The 13,153-nt window shown below is 34.0% G+C and overlaps 1 protein-coding gene across 1 annotated transcript in view; it reads left to right on the plus strand.

The window, feature by feature from the left end:
• Positions 1-208: 208 nt before the first annotated feature.
• LOC139486422 (ribonucleoside-diphosphate reductase large subunit-like) overlaps positions 209-13,153 on the plus strand; it is a 38,685-nt gene continuing 25,740 nt past the window's right edge. Inside the window, exons 1-2 of the mRNA XM_071271293.1 lie at positions 209-289; positions 5,015-5,193. Coding sequence (XP_071127394.1) covers positions 5,175-5,193 — 19 coding nt within the window. The 5' untranslated portion in view covers positions 209-289; positions 5,015-5,174. The remainder of the gene's footprint in view (positions 290-5,014; positions 5,194-13,153) is intronic.

Consider the following 13,153-nt stretch of genomic DNA (forward strand, 5'->3'; position numbering starts at 1 on the left):
TCTAACCATTTTGCCATTTTTGGGCTTTTTATTGATGAATAACACCGGAACTGTTATTGTCATTGTTGAAGGTCGTATAGCTGCTTACATTCATGTGGATGATAGCTGTCTTGGCAAACATACCACATTTCCTTGTATTTATAACAAGAAAATGACGATCAACAATATCAAAATTCAAGCGTATACCAGACTATATGTAAATATTTATAACGTTTAAGCCAGAACGGATACACCGTATCAGACAGAAAATGTAAGCCAAGGAAATATACATAAGTATATCAGGAAGTATGTAAGTATAGTTATATATATGTGACACTTTGTAACACATTATATATTGTTAAATATGGCTTAGTTTAAAGATTACCGGTTTAAGTACAGGGACGTCCGTTCATGTTGGGGAAATGAAACACATTCTTCTATATATATTTACCATTATTGACAAGTTAAATTGAAAAACCTTTTCAACAAAAATTGAAGGTGATTGTAAATACATTGATGCAGAATAAAAAATCTACTAAGCCTGTTCTCATTTTCTAGAGGCAGACATATATTCATGAGTACATGACTTCCAATATTAATATTGTTTCAGGATTTCAAAACCCTTACTCACTTCTATCTTTATTGTATGATTAGTTTTAGCATGGAAGTATATTATATATTGACAGGGTAAATGCCAATATTATACTTCCATAGTTTCTGTTTTTGCCAATGGACGTGTCATTGTGATGATTAAGATTAATATGTTTACAAATATTTAATCAGTTCAAAATGTATCATAAAGAAACTTCAAATATGAGGAAAATATGATCGACCACACACGAACTAGCAACAAAGGGTGGTGATATGGGGCAATTTGGGGGGGGGGGGGGGTCATCAAACAAACAAAGGACCAGGGTGTGTAATGCATTTCAGTAGTCAGTACCATATACTGTGTGTCATGAATTATCATTAATTGAAATGGTCATATTTATAAATTTTAAAAAACTGTTTACAATACTCTGAATTGTTAAAATAAAACTAAGGAGTTTCTACCTCCGGCAACCTTAGCTTATATTTTGCAAAAAACTTTCGGAATTTTACAATCCTTCAATGCTCTACAACTTTATGCTTCATTTTGACTTATGGTTTTCAGATAAGAGCATCACTGATGAGTCTTTTGTAGACGAATTGCTGGCTTCTTGATGCGGTTTACAGAATAAACAATATTGAGCAAAATGAGTAGAACAAAAGCCAGAAGACAAAAAAAGGGAGAAAATTAAGCCCCCAAAAAATAAAGAATAGAGAATTATGGGGGTATGAAATAACCAGATTAGATAATATTGATAAAAAAAATTAAAAGAAAACATCAATCTAATTAAAATATAGATCTCCTATTTCGAAATACTACGTTACTATATGTAGTAACGTATATAGTATAACGAAATCGGAGATCTATTTTTTAATTAGATTGAGAATACATATAGAAAAATGGCATAAAATCATAAAAGAATACAGAATTGGAGGACCCCTATACCATATCCTCGTATATGATTGATGAGGTGTTTTTTTATATTTAGCTTTTAACTCGATGATTCTGGTCTCCTTATTTCAACTTCTTTTAAAATTCGACTTCTTATTCCTTAATCAATATTCTCAGTCAAGTCTGTCAGTCTGTCAATTCGGAATTGTGTCCTTGAATATACAGAAAATTGACCGAAAAAGTTCAATACTCGACCAAAACCGTCCGAAGTTTATGTACCTTCTTCGTTATCATTTCTGAGTTATCTCTTATGACACTCTCTCAAATAGTTGTGATTTGTATATACCCTTTAATTTTTTGAATGTTGTATCATAAATTTTTATTTTGTTTTCGAATATGTTGCATTTACTTTTAAAAAAGATGCATTCAGTCGTTTTGTTTTACAGCCGATTACAATGAGTTTGTAGGCAAAGGTAATATTTTTGGTTAGCCTGCTTTTAACTTGCTTGCTTGCTGAACCGTGAAGTCGTTATTAGGTAAGGTATACTACCCTTTTTAGAAATAGCCTAGTACAACAGACAGATTAATTATCTGTCGGACTAGTCTACTATTTAAGGAGGGTAGTTTACCTACCCTAATAATAACTTCATGCACGGTTCAGCTAATAAGTAAGCGGCTAAACAAGTAAGATACTACCACTGCCTACACACTCAATGTAATTGGCTGCAAATCTACGGTTAATTTGATCATATAAACCAATTAAAATCTGGTATAAACATTATGAAGCAGTAAAGGAGTTTCTCGACCTTCGTAAACTCTCAATCTGGCTAAAAGTACAATGAGATACTGTTTGGTAAAAACCGAATGAGATATTAAATGTGTAGTCGATAATCTCAAATAACCGATTCAGCTGCATGTACACTGTGAAGTATACACAATGGCACTTTAAATTAAAAAAATGTCCTTTATCCTTCTTTTTCTGCAATTCGTTTTTTAATAGTTTAAGAAATATCTGTTTTCAAAAGATTTTTCAGTAAGATAAGCCTTTAATTCAATATATATATATTCTCCACCTTCACGTGAACTTGGTTATTAATAACATTTGTAACAAAATCAACAATTTATACATTGGTGCACATATATGATATATTATATTATCTTATTCCTATATCGTATATTCGTGTATTAATATATAGATAGATGATCATATATCGAAACAGGCGTTTTATGTTTTCTTTTGCTTTAACTAATTAGATGACAGGTAATATTATCTTTAGTTTCCATGGCTACATCAAAACTGTCATTTATTATATTCAGGTTTTATTTCATCTTTTTAATCCCTGATATTAATCACACAATAGTCGGATAAAGCAATATATTACAAATACAGGCGCGGATCCAGAGGGGGGGGGGGGGGGGTCCGGGGGTTGGAACCCCCCTTTTTTTGGACGATCAATACATTTGAATAGGGACATGTAATTGGAACCCCCTCCCCCATTTGTCCTGGGTTAGGAACCCCCCTTTTTAAAATGGCTGGATCCGCCTCTGAAATATACAGGGAAAAAGGGAAAAGATAGATACATCTACCTTCGCACATGTGTTTACTTAATCCCTTAAAAAAAAAGATTGTTGATTTGTTCATATATTTATAAACAAATATATATATAAGCAAGGAATTTTCATATAATATTCCGCTATATCCGGTCAATTTGGCCGTTTCAGATGATATAATGCATTCTGGGTAATATTTTCAAAAGCGTACACCAAAACGTTGTGATTGGTTTAAAACGTTCTAAACAATGGAAATTCAACCAATGAAGTGACGTTATTTTCATTTTTGGTGTACAAACTATGAGATTACCCATAGTCCTTTAGATTCGGAAAAGGCAAAATTCCATAACAAGTTCAAAATATATCAAATTGGCTTGCAAATCATAAATATAAATCCGTTTTCACTTAACCATCAATGCCGTTATAATTCTTAGCTAGAGATGGGATTCTCATGTGTTGTTAAAACATCTTCCATAGGCGGATCCAGGGGGGGGCCCTGGGGGGCCCGGGCCCCCCTTTCGTGGGAAAAATTTGGTTGATTATATAGGGAATCACTGAAGCATGACTGGAGCGGGCCCCCTCTTAGGTCAGTCAGCGGGCCCCCCCTTAGGAAAAGTTCTGGATCCGCCACTGTCTTCATTTATGTATAAAAAAGTGAAACAATAGAGCCACTGGGAAGACTGACTAATTTTGTTGACTAATGTGAACAACAAAAGTAATTCTCGTTCTGGTAAAAAAAAATTAAATTACATATATATTCATGTAACCCGACAAGAAATAAAATTTTCTATTCTATTCTACTTAGAAAAATAGTGATTATATATATATACATACGATTGCACTGACGTGCTTCGCCGAGTTGTAGATCATCAACATTCTTTGAATATTAAACTGAGAATGGAAATTGGAATTTAAATATGTCAAAGAGACAAAAAAAAAAACGACTAGAGAGCAGATAATAGCAGAAGGCCTCCAACGGGTCTTCAACGCAGGCAAAAAATCCCACACCCGGAGGTGCACCTCAGCTGGTCCCGTAATAAAAAAAAATATGTTTTTATTCAGTTGTTCATTCAAAATATTATATTGACGTCATACTAAACTCCAAAATGTCATTTCGACGGATAATTAAAGGGCTTCTATAATCGTTCACCTTTTATTTATGAAATTACCATAATGCATACAGTAACATTCAAACTTTCAAACTTTTATATCTGGGCGTCACTAGTAAGTCTTGTGTGGACGAAACGCACTTCTGGCGTATTTTAAAAATTTTAAACCTGAGGCCTTTTGTTAGCTATTATTCGTGTGTTTCTTTGTCAAATATGTTCTCCTATTTCAATGATTTGTATTGAAGTCCTTTAATGTTATAAGTTAACCTGGCCATTAAAGCGGGAGGTTGAGCATGCCACAAAACCAGGTTCAACCCACCATTTTTTTCTTTAAAAAATATCCTGTATAAAGTAGGGAATATGGTCATTGATATATTATAATAGTTCGTTTCTGTGTGTGTTATATTTTAACGTTGTGTTTGTTTTGTGTCGTTTGTTTTCTCTTATATTTGAGTGTGAATTCACATTTTTATAAGACGTGTCATGGTACTTTTCTATCCCAAATTCATGTATTTAGTTTTAATGTTATATTTGTTATTCTCATCGGATTTTGTCTAATGCTTAGTTCGTAATGCTCTTCAACTTTGTACTTGTTAGGCTTTATAAATATTTTGATATGAGCGTCACTGATGAGTCTTGTGTAGACGAAAAGCGCGTCTGGCGTACTGAATTATAATCCTGGTACCTTTGATAACTTTTTCTCTGTGTGTGTTACATTTTAATGTTGTGTCATCATTCTCCTCTTGCATTTAATGCGTTTCCCTCGGTTTTAGTTGTTACCCTTATTTGTTTTTTTTTTCTATCGATTTATGAGTTTTGAACATCGGTATACTACTACTGTTGCCCACGAGTACGTCGTGGTGTAGTATGCTCTTGGTTCGTATTTGGTTTGTAGTAAGATTTCTAGAGGGCGTGTTGTCAACAGGAAGTTGTAATCAACCGCGGGAAGTTTAATTTGGCGCCAGATATTGAGAAAGAAGACAAAGAAACGTCCAACAAAAAACCTAATAAATCTTGAATTTATTTTCATTTACCTGAAAATTATAGCAGATACAATGTTTGTCAACAAAAGAGGTAAGAAATACGAGCAATAATAAACATTAAACAAATAATGCATTAAAAAAGAAGAAAATTTGAAAAAATTGAAAAAAACTTAAAGAAACTTAAAAAAATCGGACTTGTTTGGCGTACCCAAACACTTGTTATTGTTTATTTCAATAAAAAGGTCAGAACCTGTGTATTAATGAAACTCTCATTATATTGTTTGACCTAAACAAGTGAATATGATTTTTAAAAAACATTCACATAATTTTAAAACTGATATTTTCTTGATACTGCTTGTGGTTAAAAATAAACTTGTAAAAGCTTCAACAGGTTTGGGATAATTAGGAAGTCTTGATCACTGTTTTAGTTTTTGCTTATACGGCATCCTTGGAGTCAATCACCATGATGAAATCATCTAGTTTTGACTTTGTTGGATTTTGAGCAGTCCGACTGCTGTTTTAGCAGACAAGCTGGGGCCATAGGACGTATGAGCTCATAATCCACATCAAAAAGTGGATATTTGCATATCCAAAATGGATGCACTGATTTCTTGCTGCTGAATCAGACTGAAGGTCTTGGATCCATTTAGATTTGCCCTCAAGTGAAGAAAAAAATAATTGGTGAATCTGACATTTATGATATTTACTAATGCTTCAGTTTCAAGGGCAGATCCTGTGTGGAATAAAAGAATTTAATTTTACACTTGCAGGAATAACTGTCTCTTCAAAACACAAAAATAGGAATCTGAATTAAACTTTAACGAGTTCATGATTTTATTCTTTCCTTTGCACGAATTGATGCCTTCCGCAAGGGCAATGTTCTTGTCGGTATTTCTTCGTTGTTTGGTTCTTCCACATATTCATCAGATGGTGTTACTTCGTTTATTTCTTCTTGACGGGGTGATGCGAGATATAATGTACAATACCTTTACTAATATCGGGATCCTTAACCTTCTCGATAAATCCTCTGCGTTCTTGATCATTGATTATCTGTCCATATACCTTAAGCATTTTGGGATCTTGACTTAATTTTCAAATGACATTTTCAGTTCTTCGTTTCGTAACGAAGAAGTTTGTAGGCAAGGGTTTGTGATCTGGTTTCCATGGCAACTTTGCTATGCACTTGTTTTATCGAAATTCGATTGCTGACTGACGATATGTTCCCATATAGTCTACCGTTTCAACATCTGTCGTGTTGCTATCTATTCCTAACGACTCTAATTGCCAAAATCTTTCTAAATTAAACTCCTCTGGTTTGTGCGATGTCAATATGTTGTACAAACCTACATTACTCTGTTGACGATTAGACGTTTGAATTGGACCAGACAACAAATAACCAAGTTTGGATTTTACCGCGGTTGGACCAATTCCTCTTAGGCCAAAAAAAAATATATGTCTGTTTCCTGCTTTCAAGGCAAATAAATCAGGGTCGGTAGGTCGGGATTTTTTTTTTTATTTATTTTTTTTTTTTTTGCACTCCCTGTCAGATTCCTGTCAGATTTGCAGTCGGTTACATGTCATGTTTGGTTAGGGTCCTGTACCCCAAAATGATTTAATCCCTTTAAAGAAGCTTTAATTTAATAATCCTCCCAGTGCTGACATTTTTTAAACCTTAATTTTAGCACATTTGTGCTGGGAGCAGCCATTTTGATTGTTTGGGCATAGTAAAATACGGATCTGGATCGGACCGGAAACGATTTTTTTCAGGATTTGAATAAAAAGATCTAGGGTCGGGGGGGTTTGAGTCAGGGTCGGTCGGGAAACAGGAAACAGACATATATTTTTTTTTGGCCTTAATATTGTATCCTCTACGAAATCAGCTCCGATGAGCAAGGAAATTTCAAAAGAAGAGTTGTCTTCTGTAAACGGATGAGCTAAACGTAATCTCTTCAGGTACTTGAATTCTCGTATACCATTACCGATGTAATTGCTTAACGGGCTGGCGATGTTCGGTACTACTAGAACCTCAACTGGAATTTTCGTTCTATTTATCGACTCTACGTATACGCGTGCTCTTGACAAATGACGGACTTTGCTGTCGATACTTTCAAATGCCGATAAATGTATAGTTTCTGTTCCTAGTATTTCTAAATCTATTTTCGACGCTAACTCCTCGGTAACAAAAGAGCGCTGTGCTCCTTCATCAAACAAAATGTGCGTATCAACATATCGATTTCCCCAAACTGGTGCAACAGCAGTTTTTAGAAGCACGTTTGAACGGGATTTTTCTTCAGACGAATGAAAACTTGCGGCGATCAATGTATTTTCGCTATCATCAACTACGGTATTAACTGACATTTGCTGATCATTAGTACATGTATTTCCATGGCAAAGACTTGTGTGGTGCTTTTGATGGCACTGGTGGCAGCGAAATTTCGATTTACAATCTACGGAACGGTGTGATCCTAAGCAGTTAAAACATAACTTCTTTTCTTTGACGATTGATAGGCGTGTATCGTGATCTGTAACATTTGGGCATTCTGGCAGAATATGCAAGGTTTTTGTCGAATATTTTGTGTTTGTCTCTCACGGTTATCGAATGTAACTACTTTACTCGGTTCACATTTTCTATTAGTGCATGTCAAAAACGATGCGGTCATTGTGGTAGGCTGCATTGGATCCATAAACGACGACGAAGCTTCAATTATAGTGATTTCTTTCAAAATTCTATGTCTCAAATCAATCAATTCCCAATTATCGGAACCGTTTTCACGAGCTAAGTGTTGTCGTATTTCTGACGGAAGCTTGTTCAGTATTATCGGAATAAGTAATGCACCATACGATTCTCCGGAACGGCCTAACGATTCAAGACCTCTTATATATGCCTCTAACTTGTCGTTATAAACACGTAGACTGAGTAGGTTGTTTTGTGGTGCTCTAAGTTCTAGCATAGCTTGCATATAAGCATTTGTAATCTTATGCGATTGTCCGAAACGCTCCTTTAAAAGTTTAATAGCTTCCATGTAATTTGAGTTTGTGAGCGGTAACCCGTCAATAGTTCTTGCAGCATCATTAACAAGCTGGGATTTTAAATATATATTAACTAAATTTCTGTACGTCTGTGAGTGTTACATTGTAGTGTTTCCTGCAGCTTTTAACCCTTTCAACGCTACACAAAAAAATAGAAAAATGGCTGCTGCTGCTGCATTTTTTTAGTACATTCATTAGAACAGTATTTTCCTTTTCAGACTGCTGTATCTTTTTTATTATATGAGATACAGAGAAAGTTATTGCATGCAAAATGCTCAGGAGAGCATGAACTGTAATGTTAGGCAATTATTTTACTGAAATTTTTATCAGGTTACCTGCGTTTTCAGGTAATAAACAGGTAAAAGGTGTAATTTATTACATTTGTGTTGAATTTTGAATAAAAACTACTTTTAGTCTTCATTTATTTTGTTGTTTTATCTGCCATATTGTAAAGAAGACACCAGTTGCCCGATTCCGTAGCGTATTGTACCATACATAACGTTTTATGTAATCGTGGTACAAATAAATAGCTCTGTCCTAAAAAAATTCAGTCAACCTCCGTTTTCCCCCCTTTTTCTACGTCTCGTAATGATCGATCAAATCATATTTCCCACACGAATTTTATGTAATAAACACGTTGAGATAACAAGAAACCTTTTAACTAATCCTCGTTGTAAGTTTCGCCAAGGAAATGCTGAAATTTTTCCATATTTACAGCTTCGTTTCCGATTTCCGCCATTTGCATTTGTCAAAATATTTGTTTTTATTTTCCTTCTATTTTCCTTCTACTGCATGATTTTACTATAAAAATTGTCGGGATTTCAAGCGCAAATGAGACCTTGCATATCCTAGATTTAAACGACCAAAATTAGAGAGAACCCGAATGAAAACCGAATGGTTTAAGAGTCCTTATGAAAAATCCTTTTTCATCGCAGTGGCGAACGGCGTACGTCATCGCGGCATATGCCGTGTATAGCGTTGAAAGGGTTAAAAAGGGCAGGGTAATTGTTAGCTCAGAGGGCACATTAAGCGCGATGGACAACAATTTTAGGGCACTTACTTAACATAAACAGGCAATTTCTATAAAATGGATTCATTTAAAACATACTAGTTTAATACTATAAAAAGGACATATACATCTGTAATCAATCATTAAAACAAATTGTTAAACAAGAAAAAGTGTTTAAAACATATATATATGAAATATTTAAAACAATAAACACAATTAAAAACAAAATCAGTTCTTTAAAAACAAGAAAGCACTATGTCATATACATGTATATAAAAATATTGCTTTGGTCATATCAATTGTCATTGACAAATCCTCCTTTTTTTCCCCTAAAAACAGGTTGACACATTCCCTGATATCCAGGGTCATTTTTAGTAACCAAAATTTATTAAATTACAAAAAAAAATAACTTTACAAATTAACCCTTTCCCCTCTACACCCTTTTCCAAATTAAATTAATATAGATACAACAAGTTTTACTACTTTCATGGCACTACCATATCAGCTGTTTATTTTAAATGTCTATAAATAGCCAGACATAGTTGTCTGTTACTTAGGTGTTTTCCCAAGTATTTTTCCCGCCTAAAATGATCATGTGACATGTTTGTAAAACAAAAGAAAACATTTGATCAAGGAATTCATTTATTTTCTGGATTATTCTGCTTTTAATAATTTAGTTTGGATTATTATTCATTTCATTTAAGGTACAGTCAATCATTTGTATTTAAAAAATAGTTTGCAAAGAATTTTTACTTTCCAATTTGACAAATGTCTCATGATCGCCGTTCATTGGCTTGTTCAACCATGCAAACAATGTAAATTATGTAAATTAGAAATCTATCAGCTGTAAAAAAAAATTATCTAAACATCACATCGATGTTTTTTCATTAATCTTCTAGGCAAAACGATGTTTCTGGGACTTGGGGGATACAATCAGGACCCGTGATTAGTATCTGTATCACTATTCAATCTATTGCAGTTTGCTAATCAGCTCATTACGAAATCGATTACAAAATGGCGACCTAGTGAACTTTTGTTTTGAAGGGAAATAACTCGAGCGGTATTCATAAAATATGTCTTTCAGTACCGTTTGTTAATTACGACGATAAAGGCATGGCGTCAGGAATTTCGACAAAATTAGGGCAGGGCGCCAATTTTTTTTTCCCAAAAAGGGCAGGGCGTCGAGAAATCGCGGCAGGGCGCCATTACACGCCAAAACCACCTGTAGGAAACACTACATTGTAATGGACGGAAGATTCAAAAGAGTCCCAAAATGTTTGCCAAGTCAGAATTTCTCCGTTAAACATGGGTAGTGTAAGTTTCGGCAAATGGTGATTTTGGTTGCTAGGTTGCTGAACGGGATACATTTGTGTTGTGTACGGAACAGAACTGTGTTGATTAATGTTTTCAAAAGTGTGAGAAGGTGGGATATCATCAGTACATAATTTGTTTGCGAATGTTTTCCGTAAATGTCATATTTTGGTGTTCAAAAAGAATTTGTACTCATCTGCATTTAGAATTTCTTCCTCGATTACCTCCTCCTTTAAAGAATTCATAATATCTTCGTCCAATGCACTAATAATTTTTGAATTAATGTTTCTAAAAATTCAGCACTTTCTTCATTGTCCAAGTTTGAATCATCTTCCGTTTTCTGTAAAAGTCTCTTTACTGCACTTTTGTGACCAGCTCTGACTGCTTTTAGCTTGCTGTCCATCTTATCCAATGGTTACGGCACCATAAATGTGTGGAATAAACTAAATAAGTTGTATATGTACTTTGCGTTGTGTTTACTTTGCGTATAATATTTACAATGGCGAAGCCCATACAAGGTGTAAGAAACGTCACAAACATGTGAACGTAAATACGGGAAACGTAACGTTATAACTTCAAACTATTCTCAACAGATCCAGTTATTTATAAATGTCCCCATTCAAAAGCATATTGATCCTCACTAATAAAAGGAAAAAAGGGGGAGGGTGGTGTTCCAAAAGCATGTGTATAAGTTGCATTTAAAATTGTAGTGAGATAATGGAAAACTGACCTGATTCTAATGTACTAGTTGCCTATACATTGTAGTTAATCTTTTACAATCACTCACCCAAAGAATAATATTCTGACATTTTACTTAAAGCAACTAAAAAAACTTTTGAAAATACTTTTACTATGCTCAGCTATAAGTGTATATATTGAGATGGTGCTGTATGTCTAGGTAGATATTGATTAATGACAATGAGAATTAACAGGTTTTATATGCCCACCTACGATAGTAGAGGGGCATTATATTTTCTGGTTTGTGGGTCCCTCCGTTTGTCCCGCTTCAGGTTAAAGATTTTAGTCGTGGTAATTTTTGATGAAGTCCAATCAACTTGAAACTTAGTACACATGTTCCCCATGATATGATCTTTTTAATTTTTATGCCAGTTTTGATCCCAATTTCACAGTCCACTGAACATAGAAAATGATAGTGCAAGGTTAAAGTTTTGGTGACAAGTCAAGGTAGTTATTGATGAAGTTGAAGTCACATCAACTTGAAACTTAGTACACATGTTCAACGATCCGGAAATTTTTTCACCTAATTTCGGTCATTTTCATATAACTTAAAAGTTGGTGCCCCTTTTCAAAAAAAGATTGTCAAAATCTCATTACTGCATAGCATCAACGAACTTGTTTCTCTGTTGCATCGCATTTACTTCATGATTAATGCTTCCATTTTCCTAAAAATCGATCAAGAGCAATTAAGGGAAGGCAACAGTTTAAAATTGAAATTATTTTAATAACTTAAAACGATAATTTTCTCAGTCATCGCTTAGTTTCTTTTGATTCTGAAGTCGAAATTCCAACCGGATGTAATGCGACAATACTAAAACGAACAATTCCGGAATCATTTCCGGGATTAGTTTTGTTTATCAATATCACAGGAAATCATCGGCTTTTTAATATTTTGTCTTTAATAGTGTAATGATATTAATGAAAATAGTTGCACTTGCTTTATTTAGCATGAAATCATTTTAAATTTACGATTTAGTGTCTAATCTGCGGAAGAGAATTTCGAGCTTGCGTATTACATAGTAAAAAGCATGTGTTGTGAAAAAATACTTTATTTCTACCGAGATTTCTACGTAAATTAAATCAAGTTTAAATTTAATTTTAAATCAGAATAGACATTGTATTAGCTGAAAAGTAATTAAATAATGAAGACAGTTGTTATGGAATTTTAATTTATTTACAATTTAGTTCTGAGCTTGTCAGGTGTGAATTAAAAACACAGGTAATGAGATTAGCGATCATTAGCCAATATTCCCCTGAGGCATAACAAAAGTTAGTAGAAGGGCCCTCAGGATTATAACACTATACTGGAGTGGCAGTTTTATTACAGGAAGGGATAACAAAACAAAAAATAAGTTCAAAATCAAGATTAAGAAAAACTATCTTAAAGAAATGACGGAAATTATTTCTGTAAAAAAAAAAAAAAGGACCGAAATTCCAACAATTCATTTAGGACTTTTGAGTTTGCAAATCAGTCATGACTGGCATATATGACCGTTTCCGGACCCTTGCACATGTTCCCTATAATATGATCTTTCTAATTTTAATTCCAAATTAAAGTTTTGACCCCAATTTCACAGTCCACTGAACATGGAAAATGATAGTGCGAGTTGGGCATCTGTGTACTATGGACACATTCTTGTTTCTAGGTATTTTAGGGAAAAGGACCCTGGTCAATAGCTATTGGTTGAACAAAATGAACATCACTGTCATTAATAATAAAGATGACAATAAATTTTGAGATCGTTTGTGAATTTTCCTCCCAAAATTGGGGAAAATATAGGGTATTTACCAGCTGGAATGGTCAGATTATCAGACCATGTGGAAAGCTAGAAAAATCAATGTTTAACAACTGTGAATGCATTGTGGAAAACAGGATGGTCATATAAAGACTTTGTTGACCTTAAATTATGTCCATCTTAAAATTATGTGACTCTTTTGAAAGTTACTAATTATGTAAAATAAA

The sequence above is a fragment of the Mytilus edulis genome, chromosome 8 (assembly GCF_963676685.1).
Source record: "Mytilus edulis chromosome 8, xbMytEdul2.2, whole genome shotgun sequence".
Taxonomy (NCBI): Eukaryota; Metazoa; Mollusca; class Bivalvia; order Mytilida; family Mytilidae; genus Mytilus; species Mytilus edulis.